This window comes from Rosa chinensis, chromosome 7, assembly GCF_002994745.2.
Source record: "Rosa chinensis cultivar Old Blush chromosome 7, RchiOBHm-V2, whole genome shotgun sequence".
NCBI lineage: Eukaryota > Viridiplantae > Streptophyta > Magnoliopsida > Rosales > Rosaceae > Rosa > Rosa chinensis.
Genome location: NC_037094.1, coordinates 67105619 through 67122338, shown reverse-complemented (window position 1 = coordinate 67122338; position 16720 = coordinate 67105619). Strand labels below are relative to the sequence as shown.

Here is a 16720-nt window from a genome sequence, read left to right as displayed (position 1 = left end):
ATAATTCACTTGAGGGCGATAATATGATTATTGGAGGGTAATAATATGATTATTGGGGGCAATAATATGATTATTAGGAGGCAATGATATGATTACTGTGAGGCAATAATATGATTATTGGAGGGTAATAATATGATTATTGGGAGGCAATAATATGATTATTAGGGAGCAATAATATGGTTATTGGGGGGCAATAATATGGTTATTGGGGGCAATAATATGGTTACTGGGTATTATTAGGGGGCAATAAATTCAGACGCCGGAATCTGGTCATTAGTCTGGTAGCCGGATTCGGGATTCCGGTCACCGGATTCCGGTGAAAGGTTGCCGGATTCCAGTCACCCGTCGCAGGATTTCGGTCACCGGAGTCGGCGGCCGGCCACTGGTCACCGGAGTCCGGCAATGTCTTCGATGACTTCTCTCTCTAAGTGAGAAAGAAGGAGATGGCAAAAAAGTCCCAAAAATAAATTAAAAAGAATTAATTGGGTATTAGGGAAATAATCTCTTAGAGTGTTTGGGTAAGTAGGCAATCTCTTAGAGTGTTTGGGCAAGTGGGGTTAATTAACTCTAAATTTGGGTAAATGATCATTTCCCCAAAAAAGAAAGGAGTATGGATTTCACTCCCCAAATTTTATTGACCCTCAATAAAATGTTTTGTGAGTTGTAGTCAGTTTTATTAAGTGCCAATAATGAGTGCAAACTGTAGACTTAAAATTTTTGTGAGTTGCAGTTTTATTGAGGATCAATAATAATGAGTGCAATATCACTATTTTTCTGCTTTTGTGAGTTGTAGTTTATTGAGGGTAAATAAGAATCATAAAAGAAAACAAGAGCATCACAATTTTCAATCAACATTATTGTTTTCGACTTTTCGTGTCAGTACAAAAACTTGTGAAAGAGAAGAAACGGTAAAATCCACGCTTATCTAAGCTAATCATTTGAAAAATGACAGGCGAAAAGTGCTCTTGTCGATCAGCTCAATTCACTTTACTAACTGATAGAATTACTTTGCTTAGTCAAAATATCAAGACAATCAACGATAACTGTTGATGTCTGAGATTTAGCGGCTGGTCCATGCTTGGACTGCTACTGAGGAGGTTGTAGCGCTACAGCTACCTGTCAAGTAAAATACAAAGAGCGTCAGAGGGAGATCACGGTTGGCGGTCTTCTCTACTCCGATGTTTAAGTCAGTCAATATATTTATGTTGACAGAATAACGTTATGTAAGTAATAAATGCGTAATTAATAAGGAGAGTGTAGTGGATCTTTTATAGGTGAGGGAGAGACTAATCTCTTCCTTGTTTTCGATGTGGGACTATGTGCTTCAGTTCCCAACTTCTTATGCTTCAGTGAGGTGATCTTGCGCGGTGAGTTAGCGATGATTTCGGGCTGAGCTGGAGCTCAGGTGATAGCCTATTTGGCGGTGTTTCCATAGGTCACACCCTTGATAGTTGTCGGTGCCGCTAGCGGAAGTATGAGCGTGGCTCATTGTAGCTAATTATGCTGAGTCAAATGCTCATGTAAGTACAATAACTTATTTGCTTGCTTCTTCAATACCTGAATAGAATAACTGTGAGGTAAAAGGAGAGAAGAAAGCTTTGCCTCCTCATGCACTGTCCCGCCTCACAACATGTTGGTGATCATCTTCAGCACATTCAAGAACATTTGCTCGCCCCAAGTCCACAGGCAATCCGATCCTACTGTTCACCGGATCTGCTTTCGCCACTTTGGATCGTGTAGGGCCCACACAAAATCAATCCACCGTATGAGGTTGTCCTAGAAATTGGCTAACGGATGAATAGTACAGGAACCACCATATTCTCTAAAATTTTGTAGTTATCAGAAAATGTATTTTGTGATAAAACCAGATATACCATATGACAACTTTACACTCCTTTCGATCTACGTTCAAAATTCTTTCTACACTATGAAGTTTGTGGCCGATACACGTCAGTGCCATGTCATAACTCATAACTATATTAAAAAAAATATTACAAAATAAATTGGGGTAATACCCAGGCCCGTTAAACACTAAACCCGGGTGCTCATGGACATAAACCACTAGAGTATAGACCCGGTTTTCCACCACCGAACAGACAAACACACTCCCTAGTCCCTAGTCAGACACTTAAGAGCTACCGTAAGCTTACGTCATCACCGCCGTCCGCAGACTCCGCCGGGCGCTGAGTTCTCCATTTTTTTTTTTCAGGTAATCTTAGTTTCTTCTTAATTCTAATGCCTCCATTCTTAAGCTCGCGCCTCTATTCAAAATGCCTTCAAAAACTGAAACTTTAAGAGTAATCGCGTTGGTTCTGATTGAAGGCGGTGATGGACAGTCAGGTTCTGTGTTTTAATCGCAACCACTGTTTTGTCAAAACGGTGCCGCAGCAGCAGCAGCGTCTCCAATTTCACACGCTACTTGCTGCTCACAAAACTTCATCTCTTTCTTTTCGACAAGGTAATTGGCCTTATTTTTTTTTTTTTGGGTACCAGAAATTTATTGACTTGTAACAATCTCATGTGTATTGTGTTAAAGTTAGTCTCTTTATGATATTTCTCATACAAGAAATTGAACATTGTTGACAACATGAACCTTTCAGCTATTGAAGCAAAACCTTGTTCTACTAATTCTTCCTATAACTCCTGCACACATTTTTATTTACGGTTGTATCACTTAATATATATGTATACTTACTATCATGTATATATAGGTGGCTAGTGTCAGTACTCAGTAGTGTGTGTCCCTGAATGCTTGAATGCCTACATATATGCTTATGTAGTCTGTGATAGATGTTTAGAGATTACCCTGTGTGACGCGATTGAGCTTTGGACGCAGAATTGGAGTTAATGTTTCTTATTAATACTATTGCTGTCTCAGGGTTTGCTTGCAAGGGGGCAAGTTGCTCGATGAAGTCTTACAGGCTATCTGAACTTACGCCCGCTGAGGTTCAGAACCTCAAGGCTCGTCCTAGGATTGACTTCTCTTCAATTTTCAGCACGGTGAGCCGTTGTTTGTTCCTTAAGGAATCTGAAACTTTTGCGGAGTCGTGTTTCTAAATGAAGTAACTCATCAGTTTGAGATGCTGTGCTTGATTAGGTCAACCCAATTGTAGATGATATTCGCAAAAGAGGTGATGCTGCTGTTAAGGAGTATGTACTTCTTTGATCCTTTTCATAAATTTCTTGGTTTACTATTATTTTTATATATCAATTTTTTTTTTTTTGGGCTCATGTGCTTTACTAATGAATTTATGTTTGATATCTTTAATGTTTTTGGGTTGAGTTAAATCTTTAGTTCTGTCTTCTCATACAGCTATACTGCAAAGTTTGACAAAGTTGAACTGGATAAGATAGTTGTAGAAGTATCTGAGCTTCTAGATCCAGAGGTATATCAATTTAGACATGATTTTAGATACAACATATCTCCTTAATTATCAAGTATCCTTTTTTATTGCCTATATAATACAACTATATATAATTGTATATTTGTGATTTGGTGAAACTAATCATTTCCTCATTTCAGCTTGATCCTTCTATTAAAGAAGCATTTGACGTGGCATATGACAATATATATGCATTTCATTTTGCCCAGAAGTCAGCAGAGAAAACTGTTGAGAATATGAAGGCAAGTCTATATTTTACTCCAATTCCTTTTGTGTAAACAGATCCTTGAAGTATCTCAAAACATTTCAGGGTGTCAAATGTAAACGAGTGGCAAGAAGTATTGGTTCTGTAGGTCTTTATGTTCCAGGAGGAACTGCAGTTTTACCTTCTACCGCTCTGATGCTTGCAGTTGTAAGTTGGTCGTATTTCTTAAAACTTTTCTTTTCATAGTGGGTCATCCTGTGATGTTTATCTGGATTATCGATTATGAGGTTACAACGATTTAATGAACATCTGCTTTATTATGTCCACCAGCCTGCTCAGATTGCTGGATCTAAAACCGTTGTACTTGCGACTCCCCCAAGTCGGGATGGCAGTATATGCAAGGTGTGATTCTTTACTCTGAGGGCTATGCATAATGAGGACATTCTGATTTGAGAGCTTATCGTTTTTTGTTTTTACCCCTTAGGAAGTACTCTACTGTGCTAAGAAGGCTGGTGTAACTCACATCCTTAAAGCTGGTGGTGCTCAGGTATACAAACACTGCAAAATTTACCTAGATTTTTCATTACATAAATTAGTACACTGCTCTGAACTATTTTCTTCTTACAGGCGATATCTGCTATGGCTTGGGGTACAGAATCTTGCCCAAAGGTATTAGTCTCCCTCATCCATTATCTTTTTCCACAGATTGTCACTAAGTTATTAACTCATATATTCTGACCTCGTCCTGGCTTTAAAAGTGTTCTATGATTTCTTGTAACAAAACTGAGGATCAGTAGTATAGCAAAAAGCTGAAGACCAAATTATCTATGTTGTTGTAATTTCTCTTTGAAAGTCATTTATCTTCTAAGTTTCTTAATTTCATTAAAGTTGTATTATGTCTTCCTCTTTTTCTAATTTTTGTTTTCCCATGATTTGCAGGTCGAAAAAATTTTTGGCCCTGGAAATCAGTATGTCACGGCAGCGAAAATGATTCTCCAAGTACGTATACTTATGATCAAATGTTGTTCACATAATTTTTGTAAAAGTGAAATGGTGGAGTGAAAAACATTCTACATTTAACTGACTAGACCTCTTCCTCTATTCAATTCTGTTAACAGAATAGTGAAGCCATGATCTCAATTGACATGCCAGCAGGCCCTTCCGAAGTTTTGGTCATTGCGGACAAGCATGCCAGTCCTGTTCATGTAGCTGCAGATTTACTTTCTCAGGTGCTTATTTGTTCTGCAATTCTTCTATAAGTTTGTGATGGATCACTTTCATAGTGAAAGGTTCAGGTTGTTCATAATTTAAGCATTAAACCAACTTCAGTTTATTGAAGTGGCCTAAAGCAGGAGCTGCAGGACTACTTTTCCCCCTTTCCTTCTTCAATTACATTGCAGATGATATCGTTTTTTAATATTTTAATTTAGAATAATGGGGTAGATATAATTTTTATTTTCAGAAATTTTAGCGTCCTATATGAAATCTAAATATTTGATATTTGGGAATGCTTGTGAGAAACTGATATTGAGTAAATAATGTAATTTCAGGCTGAGCATGGCCCTGATAGTCAAGTTGTTCTTGTAATTTCCGGGGATGGTGTTGATATTAAAGCTATAGAAGAGGAAGTTAAGAAGCAGTGCGACAGCCTACCAAGGGGAGATTTTGCCTCAAAAGCACTGAGCCATAGTTTCACAGTGTTTGCTCGTGATATGGTTGAGGTGTGTCCCTCCATTCTAATATTGATATGTCTATCACCAAGCCTAATTGAATCACAAGTTTTACAGGGAAATCAATAAAGGGTACTGATCAGTGTTGAAGGAAAATGTAGCATACAAGTCATTTCCTCAGATGTTGAATTACCTCTGGAGCTTTCATTGTCTAGCAAATCCTAGAGTGTCTAAATATATATATGCATGCATTCTTGTTTTCTTATATGCTGTTGTTGGAGATTCTGTGCGATTCTGAAACTAGGCATGATGATGCTTGTCTCAGGCTGTGTCCTTTTCAAACTTATATGCACCTGAGCATCTGATCATCAATGTCAATGACGCAGAAAAGTGGGAGAGTTTCATTGAGAATGCAGGTGCAGTTCTCTTAGACCGTTTCTTGGACATATTTTGTTGGTTTTTGCTGCAGAATATTAATGCCATATTATAAGCATAGTTTACCTGACATTGTGATAAAAATCATTTGCAAGTTTCACAATGAACATTGGATTGTTGACCCTGCTTGTTTATTATCCCCTACTTCATGTCTGCATCTCAATCACACAATTCCATATAACACGTATCTGTTGTCTATCTAATTGGTGCTTGGGCTGTGTTTAATATAATTTTTACTGGAACTTATTTTCCATTCTCTGATGGGATGAATGAAAGTGGCAATGTTCTCCATCTACTGGCAAAGTCTGTTTAGTACTCAACAATATCATACAGAAATAGGGGTAGTAGTGTAGTTAGAAAAACATTCTTTACCACATATAATTGTACATAACGTTCACACTACAATGGGACTGTTTGAGCTTGCTATGCCTATCATACTAGTCCGTTGCTACTGATATGTTCTGAGCTGACTTTCCGAACATTGATTGTCATGCTCATAATTTATTTGATATTATACCCTTTAGGAGATGAAGACATGACATTTACTGGCTTCATGTTTTGCCCCCTTAGGTCATCAATAAGCAATTAGGTATCTGAAGTTCTGAACTTTGATTCACTTCTCCTGCAGGTTCTGTGTTTTTAGGGCCGTGGACTCCAGAGAGTGTTGGAGATTATGCGAGTGGAACAAACCATGTCCTTCCAACATATGGCTATGCACGGATGTATGGTGGTGTGTCTTTAGACTCCTTCCTTAAGTACATGACTGTGCAGTCTCTAACAGAGGAAGGTCTGCAAAAGCTTGGCCCTTATGTAGCCACGATGGCTGAAGTTGAGGGATTAGAGGCCCACAAGAGAGCCGTAACCCTTAGACTTAAAGATATTGAAGCCAGGCGGGTTCCAAATAGCAGGTGATTTTTACACATCCTTTTGCAAAATTTGTTCTCCCCTTCGGGGGGAATGAATTGCCATTTTTATGAGCATATAGCTACTACCGAAACCAAATTTTGTTTGTAATCTAGGAACTGGCTCATGCTTCTTGAACATATCTCTTGTTAAGGCCGATGTTTTATAAACTTGGTTGAATATATGACCCCAAAAGATTGATGTTTTGGGTCTCTTATCATGTATTAGTAGAAGCAATCAGGTTGTTGAAATGGTGGGGACAAAATAGGTTCATCTGTGAACACTACAAATCATTAATCTTTTTTTCTTTTGAAGCTGTTCCCTTTTGTTCTAAACAGTGCAATAGATGCTCATCAAATTCTTCTTTTTTCCAAGGCTTGGAAACTCATTCTTATATTCTATTGGTGATTCTCATTTTGAAAATTTTACCTAGTGCGCTGTATCTGAAGCCAAATGTTTGCTTTCTGAAATGTGTTGGACTATTTTTTGGATCGTGTTGACCAATTGTACGATAAACACAACGTAACCCACCAAACGCGAAAGAAGGAAGCTTTTGCTTCAAAAAAATGAAATAGATCTGCAAGGTTACTTAGTGGTACTCACCTCCCACTTTTGTTACACCCCGTACTAAGAGTTACCCGTTTACCAGTCAATTAGACAATAAAAGATAAGATTCTTCTCTTTTCACTTTTGTAAAATTATTTAGAGAGTTTTAGAGTTGATTTTTTAATCGGTTCACATTTTGAAGAAACTTCCTTCACCAAAGTTGTATAGAACGTTAAACCGAATTCGTGGACAAGTGGCATGCTAAAACCGGAGTTCGTATGAAAAAGTTACGATATGAAAAGTGAAAGTTACTATTTCAGAAAACTTACTATAATTAACATTTTCACATTTCCATTTGGGGAAGTTTCCATTTTAGTTATACACTAAATCAGTAAATCTCAATTTCTCTCGACACAGACCTGGGTACTGACTTGCAAGAGGATGAAGTGAGTGAAATTACAAGTCGATTCAGACTAGAAAATATATTACATGCTGAATACAATGATATTGTTGGGTCTTTCAACGTTAAGAAAATATTGATGCTTCTGTTATATGTATATACTATTATATGGTGGGGATAAAAAATAAATAAATAAAATAAAATAAAAGTATACCCTTCTAATGAAGACCACTAATTCACTAAAATGAGGACTTTTGTGTTAGACTTATTTTTCGATAGCATTTCCGCAAATTAACCGTTAAATGTTTAGATGTTTATGTGTAGATCATTAATGCAAATTTTCAACTAAATTAAAAATCGTTAAGACATTCATAATTGTGATTGATCAATTATGAACATGAGCAGTTCATGTTTGACAGATTTGGTTTGTCCATTGATTTGATCTTGTTCGGTACCTTAATGATTAGCAATTTAGAAGAATCTTTTCAGAAATGATCTACTCATGCATACATAAACATCTAACGATTTCTGACCAAAAAAAAAAATTCTAACGGTTGATTTGCCATAATATAATCGAAAAGTGAGTCTTCCAAACCATTGATTATAAAGTCTTCATTTTAGTGGTCCTCATTAGAAGAGTTCCCTCATATATAATTACATACCATTTGATTTGAAAGAATTTGTTTATCTCAAACTAGAAATGAGAAATGTTGTTGACCAACTATATGAGTTTTTGTTTTTATTTTTTTAACAAATGTAGCAAATGTGGCAAGTAGAAAGCAATTTACTCCTAAAAGTGAACGAATCGCAGCAAATTGGGTGGGTGTTTGGAGGCACTCTTTGATGTCTTATTTTTTATGGGAGGCACTATCTGAAAATGATCACTTTTATTTTACTTTATTCAAGCAACAATATCAAATGATTAATACCGAATAATTTCAGGAAAAAAAAAGATATCAATTTCTTCTAATTTGTCATTTTCTTTTGTCTATCAAATCACAGGAGCTTCTTAAAAAAAAGGAAAGAAAAACCCTTAGAGTATGCTTCATGTCTTTAACCATGAACACAGCTCACCAAAAATTCTCAAATGAGTCGGCTACTTGGCTAAAAAAACAAACATTATTATGCATAATTGAACTTTAACCCTGAACACATCTCATCAAAAAATGTCCAGCTTTGACCCATTAGAATGATTAATGTTTCATCTTTGTGATCTCTATGAGTCGGCTGCTTGGCTACTTTTTGAGAAGTAACCGTTTCTTAATCTTACAAATTAAAATTAGAATTTAAAAAGAAAGAAAAAACAGACATGAAGCAAATGTCAATTTTTGTTTTCATTCCATAAAAGAAAAAAAGTATGATTTATTCTTACTTTATTGCTTAATGTTTATGATGTGATGCAAATGAGTCAATGGTCGTATGTGGCAGGCCAAGTGATAGTCAATGGGTGAGCTACCCAACCCTAAGTGCTTGTCAACAATTTTGTAAAATAGATTGAATAAATATATGAAGCAAAATTGTTATAGGTTAAAAAGGAACACAAAACGAAAGCAGCCCATCATCAATTATTTTGAATGATACAAGAAGAAAGTTGGTATTTTGAGCATAAATTATTTGGTCAGTAATTGACCAGGTGAATATTACTGTTTAGTAATACAAGCATGCAACAAGACAATTCTGTTTTTATTTTTTATTTTTTATATTTCTATAGAGTGGATGCTAATGAACTAGTTTTGTGAATCCACCGCGCACTTCAGGACAAGACATTAGGCGATATTTTTTCTTTTATCATTCAAGACATGTACATGTGAATATTTAACCAACAAAATCAAATCATACACTAAACAATGAGTAAGTATTTTCTTTTTGCGTCTACTTTTTCTTTTGTCAAAGAAAATTGTATTATGCCAGCAAAACTTTTTGTTTTAGATTTTTTAAATGAACATTTACGCTCATATTGTAAGTAGTTCAATTTATAAGTCAATAGATGACTTTCATTAACCATCTTAGCAAATGTACAGGGTAGCCAAGTGCGAAGCATATAATTATTGAACCTCCATGAAAAACATATTTTCTTATTTTGACTTTGGATTCTCTTGTGTAAATTCATCGCACAATATCACTAAAATATTTTCATTTCAGAGTTTGAGTACATCTTTTAAGCGAAATATTTGACATATATACATTTAAATGGAATGATATATAATATTGATCAAAATTTATTGTATATTCAAATCTGATCATATCTTATATAATTAAGCTAATTCTTGAGTGAATGGTTAAATTTTTGAAGTACCATATATGCCCTCACATAATATAAATATTAATAAATAAATTATTTCTACATGAGGATAAGATAGTCAATAGAGTATATTATATTTGAAAAAATTGCAATACCTCTCATGATAAAATGAGAAGCTTCCCTAAAATTATGAGAGAAATTGTTATAACTTTTTTAATTAAAAAAAAAAACCAATTGACATGTGCTTCGCACATGTTAAGGGGCTAGTATATTCTAAAATTTATTTATTAGTAAACCGTGACTTATTGATCAGCTAAAATTAATACCGTCGATATTACAAATTCAAATCTCACATAGATAAATAAATAAATAAAAAATCATCTTTTCTGTTTTCCACAAGGCTTGGTTGTTATTTATTTCTTTATATTAGTAAGGAAGTGACATTAACGTGTCAGCGTTAAATGATATAAATTATAAAATAACAAACCTCGTTGTTTTCACCAAAATTCATTCGTCAGATGAAATAGCCCCCCCATTCCGGGCACTTCGTCTCAGAACTCTCCTCAGTTTCTCACTCTCCACCCAAACCCAACCAAACACAACTCTTAACTCTCAACTCCAAAAATGGCGCTCTGCTGGTGCTGTTCTCCCAGATGCCTCTTGCTCTTCTTCTTACTCTCCGCCGTCCCCGTCGCTTACCTCATCTCCCTCGAGCTCGCCGCCCCCACCACCCACGTCTACCACTACCACTCCGCCGGCTGGTTCCGCGAGTGCGCCAAGTGGGACGATCTCAACCGTCGCTTCCTCGTCTCCTTCATGGACGGCGGCATCGGCCAGATTCCCGTCCCCGACGATCACACCCCCGGCGCTGTCCTCGAGGAGCTCCCCTTAGTCAAACACGTAGACTTGGCCAAAAACGCTTCCCTCGGATTTGTCATCGACCGCCCCAGGAACCGCCTCCTCGTCGCCACCGCTGACGTCATGGGCAACCGCTACAGCGCCCTCGCCGCCTACGACCTCTCCACGTGGAACCGCCTCTTCCTCACCCAGCTCAGCGGCCCAAGTAAGTCCAGTTCTTTTATCCATAAAAAAAAAAAGTCCAGTTCTTAGTAAACTTGTATTATTCTTCGACTTTTTTTATTTTATGTCTTTAATTCTTTATATAAAAACAAGTATATATGGTGAAAAGTTTGGACATAATTTGTGAAATAGGAAAATACAATACATGTAGGTTTCTATGGTTCAGATGTATGAGTACAATATAACTAGATTGGTTAGCTATTCATAACAAAAAAAAAACTAGGTTAGTTTGGTAGTTTAACCTTTTCTCAGTGTAATTAATATGGGAAAACAAGGATTAAAGTCTTGTAGCTCGAGCTTTGATTTCGGTTTGACTGTTACTGATATTAGATATCTGGAATTTATTCTTGAGTTTCATGGTCTAAAGTCTAAACTTGCCACCCAGCAGAGGACAATTGTTATAATGTAGCTACAAGCCGTACCCGTTAAACATGACTTTATGTTATTGTCTAGACAAATCAAGTTATTCTGGTACATCAGGTATGGTCTTTTTTTGTTATCTGGTTTTTGTCGTTTAAGAATATTTTAGTGCCAATAATTGCTCAAATTAATAAATGCCACACGTATAGGTACACCTGTATTCTGTTTTAATAACATAGTCGACGTGGGGGTTGTGATTTGATCTAATTCACGAGGCATAAGCATGGGGTTGTCAGTATCACTTGAAGCACATGTATCAAGAACTTTGTGCAACTTGTGACTAGATTTTTTGTTCTTTTTTCATTTTGTATATTTACTGGTAGTGAAAACTGCATGTAAGCGGTAAGCCTTGAGAACAAAATATTCATAGTAAATCTAGAAAACATTCAATTTAATTAAACCTGGCTGTACATCTCTGACGTTGGTCAATATTTGTGGGTAGACTATGGTTAAACTGCTATAGTACTGTCGCCACTCAGTTTAAGAAATTCCAAAGTCCTCTTTGGATGGCTCACCAACTGAGTTGGAAGTCGGAAAGGAAGACAAGATTCTATCGTATATATTTTTTTTCCAAATATTATTTGATACCCCCTAGCCCCATTCTTGAATGCTAATGTCAAATCATGATTATCGATTGCAATCTGTATTCTGTAATATGTAGAGACAACTGTGCTTAATTTATAGACTAATTAATTGTATTTTCCTTGTTCTGTCATCTGTGGTGTGATATAGGTGATCCAAAAGCATTCGCAGATGATGTTGCAGTCGATTCAGAAGGTAATGCATACGTGACAGATTGCACAGGCAGTTTTATTTGGAAGGTTGGAGTGGATGGCAAGTTCCTATCAACTATCAAAAGTCCTCTCTTCACTCCAAAAGAGTGGTACAAAGCCATTGTTGGCCTAAATGGAATCGTTTATCACCCAGATGGATACTTGATTGTTATTCACACTTTCAGCGGCAATTTGTTCAAGATCGACATATCAAACGGAGACGAAGTGAAGCAAATTAAGGTCATTGAAGGTTCGCTAAAATTTGGAGATGGTCTAGAGCTACTATCTCCAACGCAGATTGTAGTTGCTGGGAACCCATCTGGTAGACTAGTGGAGAGCACTGATGGGTGGGAGACGGCTTCAGTTGTCGGAAAGTTCTCAGGGCCTAAGCATCGGTTGGCCACAGCAGCAACTGTTAAGGACGGGAAGGTGTATCTCAACCACATGGTTGCCATGGGATACCCTAAGAAGAAGCATGCCATTGTTGAGGCAGTCTTTTCTGCTTAAAACGAAAAAAAGTACTCGTCAAATGTAGATTACTTGCTGTTGTTGTCTGCGTAATTTTACTTTGATTCATGTATCAGTAACAAACCACATCTCTATAACTCCATGAATCTTCAGTGTTTTCAGAGCATTTGTTTTTCTTATATTGCGTCTTATGTTCTCTCTTGTAGTTGTTTTCCTGCACGGCAAAGAGGAAAAAGAGTGGAACTAGTGAAGGGGATAAAAGCAAAAGGAAAACTTCTTCCAAAAACTGTAAGTTGTCTGGGCTTGTGCTCTTCTACATTCTTTGTGTCCAAATATCCTTATATTTTGGTCATTGTTTTGGGCCCAAGGGCAAGGATAAGAAATGACTACATCAAAACAACACAAGTAAATTATGAATGACTACGGGAGGTAGTCATTGCTCTCTGTCTTCAACGAATTTCACTATTGACCAAAATAAGAAAGGAAAAGAAATGCTCAGTAGAGGAACGCGGATCATCGGAGATAGTTATTTCCAATCTCGTGTCCGAAGAGAGGGCAAAATTAGCAATAGAGTCAGCAACAAAGTTTCGTTAGTGAAGCACTAACCTTCACGAACTAGAACTTGGCACGCATTACCTATAGTGTAGTCCAACACTTGGAGGTTAACACAAAGACAAGCCACCTACAAAGATGGAATATTTGCTTCTCTTGCTACGTGACAACATGTGCGTTGTAACCTAAGAACCATTGAAAGGAAGTACGAGACTTACATAGAAAAGATTCAAAAGGACAGGGAAAATCGGTTACAGCGTTGAGATCCATGCATACAGCTCAGGATGATGATAACGGCAAATTTGTCACGAGCCAGCAATTAAGGATTAGATTGGAATCTCTCACATTCTCAATTTTATTTTGTCTGGCATTTATTGCTCTCTGTGGACACCATTTCCCCTTACTTACTAACGTACCACACGACCTCACCATGATGTTCCTCAGATTTACTTTCCTGCCATATGCTTTTCATAAAGACATTATACCCCCCTTTGTTTTCGTGATTTACATTCTTGAAAGATCACGCAGTAGTGCATGCCTTGCAAGGGAAGCAAATTCAACTAGTACAATGGTGAAAGTGTCAAGTAAAGGAGAACCTCGTTAAGCGTTAGATTTTAAGAATATATATATATATATATATATATATGAATTCCGCAAGAAAATTGTAAACTTTCGGTATCAATTGATTGAGTTACTTTAAGTTTGTAAATAGCGTAAAGTAATTGTCTAACATGGTATCAGAATTGTTTGTTATATCTTTGTGTTTTGAGCATAATAAGAGTCATAGTCCGATAGAATAGTCAAAATTTAATAGATTACATATCTCAAATTGAAATATGTTCAAATCAGACTAACTCTTATTTTTCAGTTGAACAAGAATATAACTTCTTACCTAATAATTGGAGGAAAGAAAGGAGAGAAGGATACTGAGTTCGTAAGCAATAGTTGCCACGATAAAGCAACGTTCATGGCCTTCTCATTTTCTGATCTATGTGTGCGACTGTGTCCCTTCAAAATTCGATAACTTTGAAAACGCATTGGCCGATCTCTTCTCCGATCATCTTCTGATTCCAATGAACTCCAAAGGGTATACATGTCATTTTACACGCATTATTCATTTCGTGCCGATCCGATTGTAGTCTATTCAAAAATGAAGAGATATAGTACAGAAAATCATTTATTTTCTTTGTTTAACAACCCACTTTCACAATTAGCAACTGCTCTGCTTTCTTTAGCATTTTCCACTCCGACACACTCACATTATCAGATTAGAGAAACATTACCGGAAAATTTGATCTGATGCATGCCTTGCCATTTTACCTAATTCTTTTTCTTCCATTCTTCTACCAAATCTCACCCAACTCTTTTATTGACTTTGAGAATTGAGTGTGTATATTTCCCACTCTCTCTGTCTCTCATTCTCACTTCACAACTGAGAAATTAACAAACTCGGTTATGGAGAGGCAGAGAAGCTTCTCACTGAAACCCACCAGATTCTTGGTTTTCTCTTTCACAATCTTTTCCTCTTTCATCTTCCTCACTTTCTTCACCACTTGGCTAATCAAAGCCACCCCTTCAGTTCCCCAACAAGTCCATCTCCAGTTCAACAAGTCCTCGTTCGTTTTGGGTTTCAGACCCATAACTGTTCAGTCCTTAACTGGTTTCAGGGGAAACTTACCCTTAAATGGTCCCAAAGATTCAATCTTGAAGACCACCCATTTGAGCAATCCTGAAAATGCTTCTGGGTCTGCTGGGATTTCACTTCTTAATGAATCCAGAGTGGCACCACATGAAGAAGAGAAAGGCGGTGGCGGGATGGATGGTAATTTCACAGCATTGGCACAAGTAGAGGAACCTGTGAGAGCAGGAGAAGTGGAAAAGATTGAATTAGTCTCAAGTAGTAGTAGTAAGAAGATTGAAGAGAACAAGACTGAAGCAACTGCATTTGAAAAGATTGAAATTTCAAGAAGTGGGAAGGTTGAAGATGAGAGAAAAAATGGAGTATGCGATTTTACAAGAGGGAGGTGGGTTTATGATGAGAGCTATCCTTTGTACACAAATGGTTCGTGTCCTTTGATAGATGAAGGTTTTAATTGTCAGGGCAATGGGAGATTAGATAAAGACTACATGAAGTGGAGATGGCAGCCCCAAGATTGTGAAATTCCAAGGTACTTTCTACTTCAATCATTTAGTTGTGATGAGCTTTTAAAGCATGGTAGTTTGGTATAGTCACAATGTGGTTTGATTGCAATGTTAAAGACTTAACTATGAGTACTTTTGGTGTGGTACAGGTTCAATGCAACAAAGATGCTGGAGCTAATAAGAGGGAAGAGACTAGTTTTTGTGGGTGATTCAATCAACAGAAATCAATGGGAATCCATGTTGTGCATGTTAATGGGAGCAATAAAGGATCCAAACAGGGTCTATGAGACTCACAGGCGCAGAATCACCAAAGAAAAGGGAAATTACAGTTTCAGATTTGTGGTAATCTACATATATGACCCTTCTTTCTTATCTTTTCATTTGCAAGCTATTTAGGATTCAATTCTGAAGTTGTTTTCTTATCTCAGGATTACAAGTGTACTGTTGAATATTATGTGAGCCATTTCTTGGTTCATGAAGGCAAGGCAAGAGTAGGGCAGAAGAGGAGGCAAATCTTGAGAATTGATGCAATTGATCATGGTTCATCTAGATGGAGAGGAGCGGATGTTTTGATATTCAACACTGCACATTGGTGGTCTCATTATAAAACTAAAGCTGGGTCAGTCCCTTTTTTGATCTATTAAGCTCAGTGTCGTGAGATTTTATTTATTTTCAGTTGTATGATGACATTTGGAGTTGATAACAGGATTAATTACTACCAAGAAGGCGGCCAAGTTCATCCAAGGCTTGATGTTTCTACAGCTTTCAGAAAATCTTTGATGACCTGGGCTTCATGGGTTGATAGATACATCAACCCACGTAGAACCCGAGTTTTCTTTCGTAGTTCAGCACCATCCCATTTCAGGTTTGCCTGATTAGATTACATGCTGCATAGACTTAATAATGTGGTTATTTCATACAACATCTTCTGATTGGATTTTTAATGCAATCTATCTTAACAGGGGAGGTCAATGGAATTCAGGCGGGAGTTGTAAGGAAGCTACTAAACCACTTGAGACGTTAAGTGCTTCTTCTAGTGAGAAAAATGTGATTGCAGAGGAGGTCATAAAGCAGATGAAAACTCCCATCACATTCTTGAACATAACTGGATTATCAGAATTTAGAATAGATGGTCATCCATCTATATATGGAAGAAAATCAGCCTCAGGCAGTCAAGACTGCAGTCATTGGTGTCTTCCTGGCATTCCTGATGTGTGGAATGAATTGTTGTATGCTCATTTGCAGTAACTGAAGAGTTACCGCTTACGATTTTTCTAAATTGTAAATACTTTAATTCTTTCATTATTTCTTATAGCTAGCTTGTAATGAGAGCGACCTGGAAATGCAAGCGAGGAGAATGTTTGAAATTTTTGTAGTTCTTGTAAGAAATTCATCAATTAACCCTGCATGCATCACTATCTTCACCTACAACTAAAGTGAGGTCCAACTTCTGGGTATTTATTATTTAAATGTCAAATTGAAGGCTCTTTCTGTTTCATCA

The 16720-nt window shown here is 36.9% G+C and overlaps 3 protein-coding genes across 4 annotated transcripts; all 3 read left to right on the top strand.

The window, feature by feature from the left end:
* Window positions 1-2035: 2035 nt before the first annotated feature.
* Window positions 2036-6970, top strand: LOC112175290 (histidinol dehydrogenase, chloroplastic). Its single transcript, XM_024312966.2, has 15 exons — window positions 2036-2209; window positions 2323-2458; window positions 2879-3000; window positions 3098-3150; window positions 3314-3386; window positions 3524-3625; window positions 3694-3795; window positions 3919-3990; window positions 4073-4135; window positions 4216-4257; window positions 4528-4587; window positions 4707-4817; window positions 5139-5309; window positions 5584-5674; window positions 6322-6970. Exons 2-15 carry the CDS (start codon window positions 2329-2331, stop codon window positions 6603-6605), a joined length of 1476 nt encoding a protein of 491 aa, XP_024168734.1. The 5' UTR covers window positions 2036-2209; window positions 2323-2328; the 3' UTR covers window positions 6606-6970.
* A 3307-nt stretch (window positions 6971-10277) lies between these two features.
* Window positions 10278-12704, top strand: LOC112175253. Its single transcript, XM_024312915.2, has 2 exons — window positions 10278-10847; window positions 12017-12704. Exons 1-2 carry the CDS (start codon window positions 10409-10411, stop codon window positions 12562-12564), a joined length of 987 nt encoding a protein of 328 aa, XP_024168683.1. The 5' UTR covers window positions 10278-10408; the 3' UTR covers window positions 12565-12704.
* Window positions 12705-12731: 27 nt separating this feature from the next.
* LOC112175252 (protein trichome birefringence-like 6) lies at window positions 12732-16638 on the top strand. 2 transcript variants are annotated; one of them, XM_040512223.1, is made up of 6 exons: window positions 12732-12813; window positions 13946-15245; window positions 15369-15561; window positions 15648-15838; window positions 15926-16084; window positions 16182-16638. In XM_040512223.1, the coding sequence occupies exons 2-6, from the start codon at window positions 14533-14535 to the stop codon at window positions 16465-16467; spliced, it is 1542 nt and encodes a 513-aa protein (XP_040368157.1). In that variant the 5' UTR covers window positions 12732-12813; window positions 13946-14532; the 3' UTR covers window positions 16468-16638. The 2 variants fall into 2 exon arrangements, with proteins under 2 accessions (XP_040368157.1, XP_024168682.1); XM_024312914.2 differs by lacking the exon at window positions 12732-12813 and having other exon boundaries at window positions 13856-15245.
* The last annotated feature ends 82 nt before the right edge of the window (window positions 16639-16720 follow it).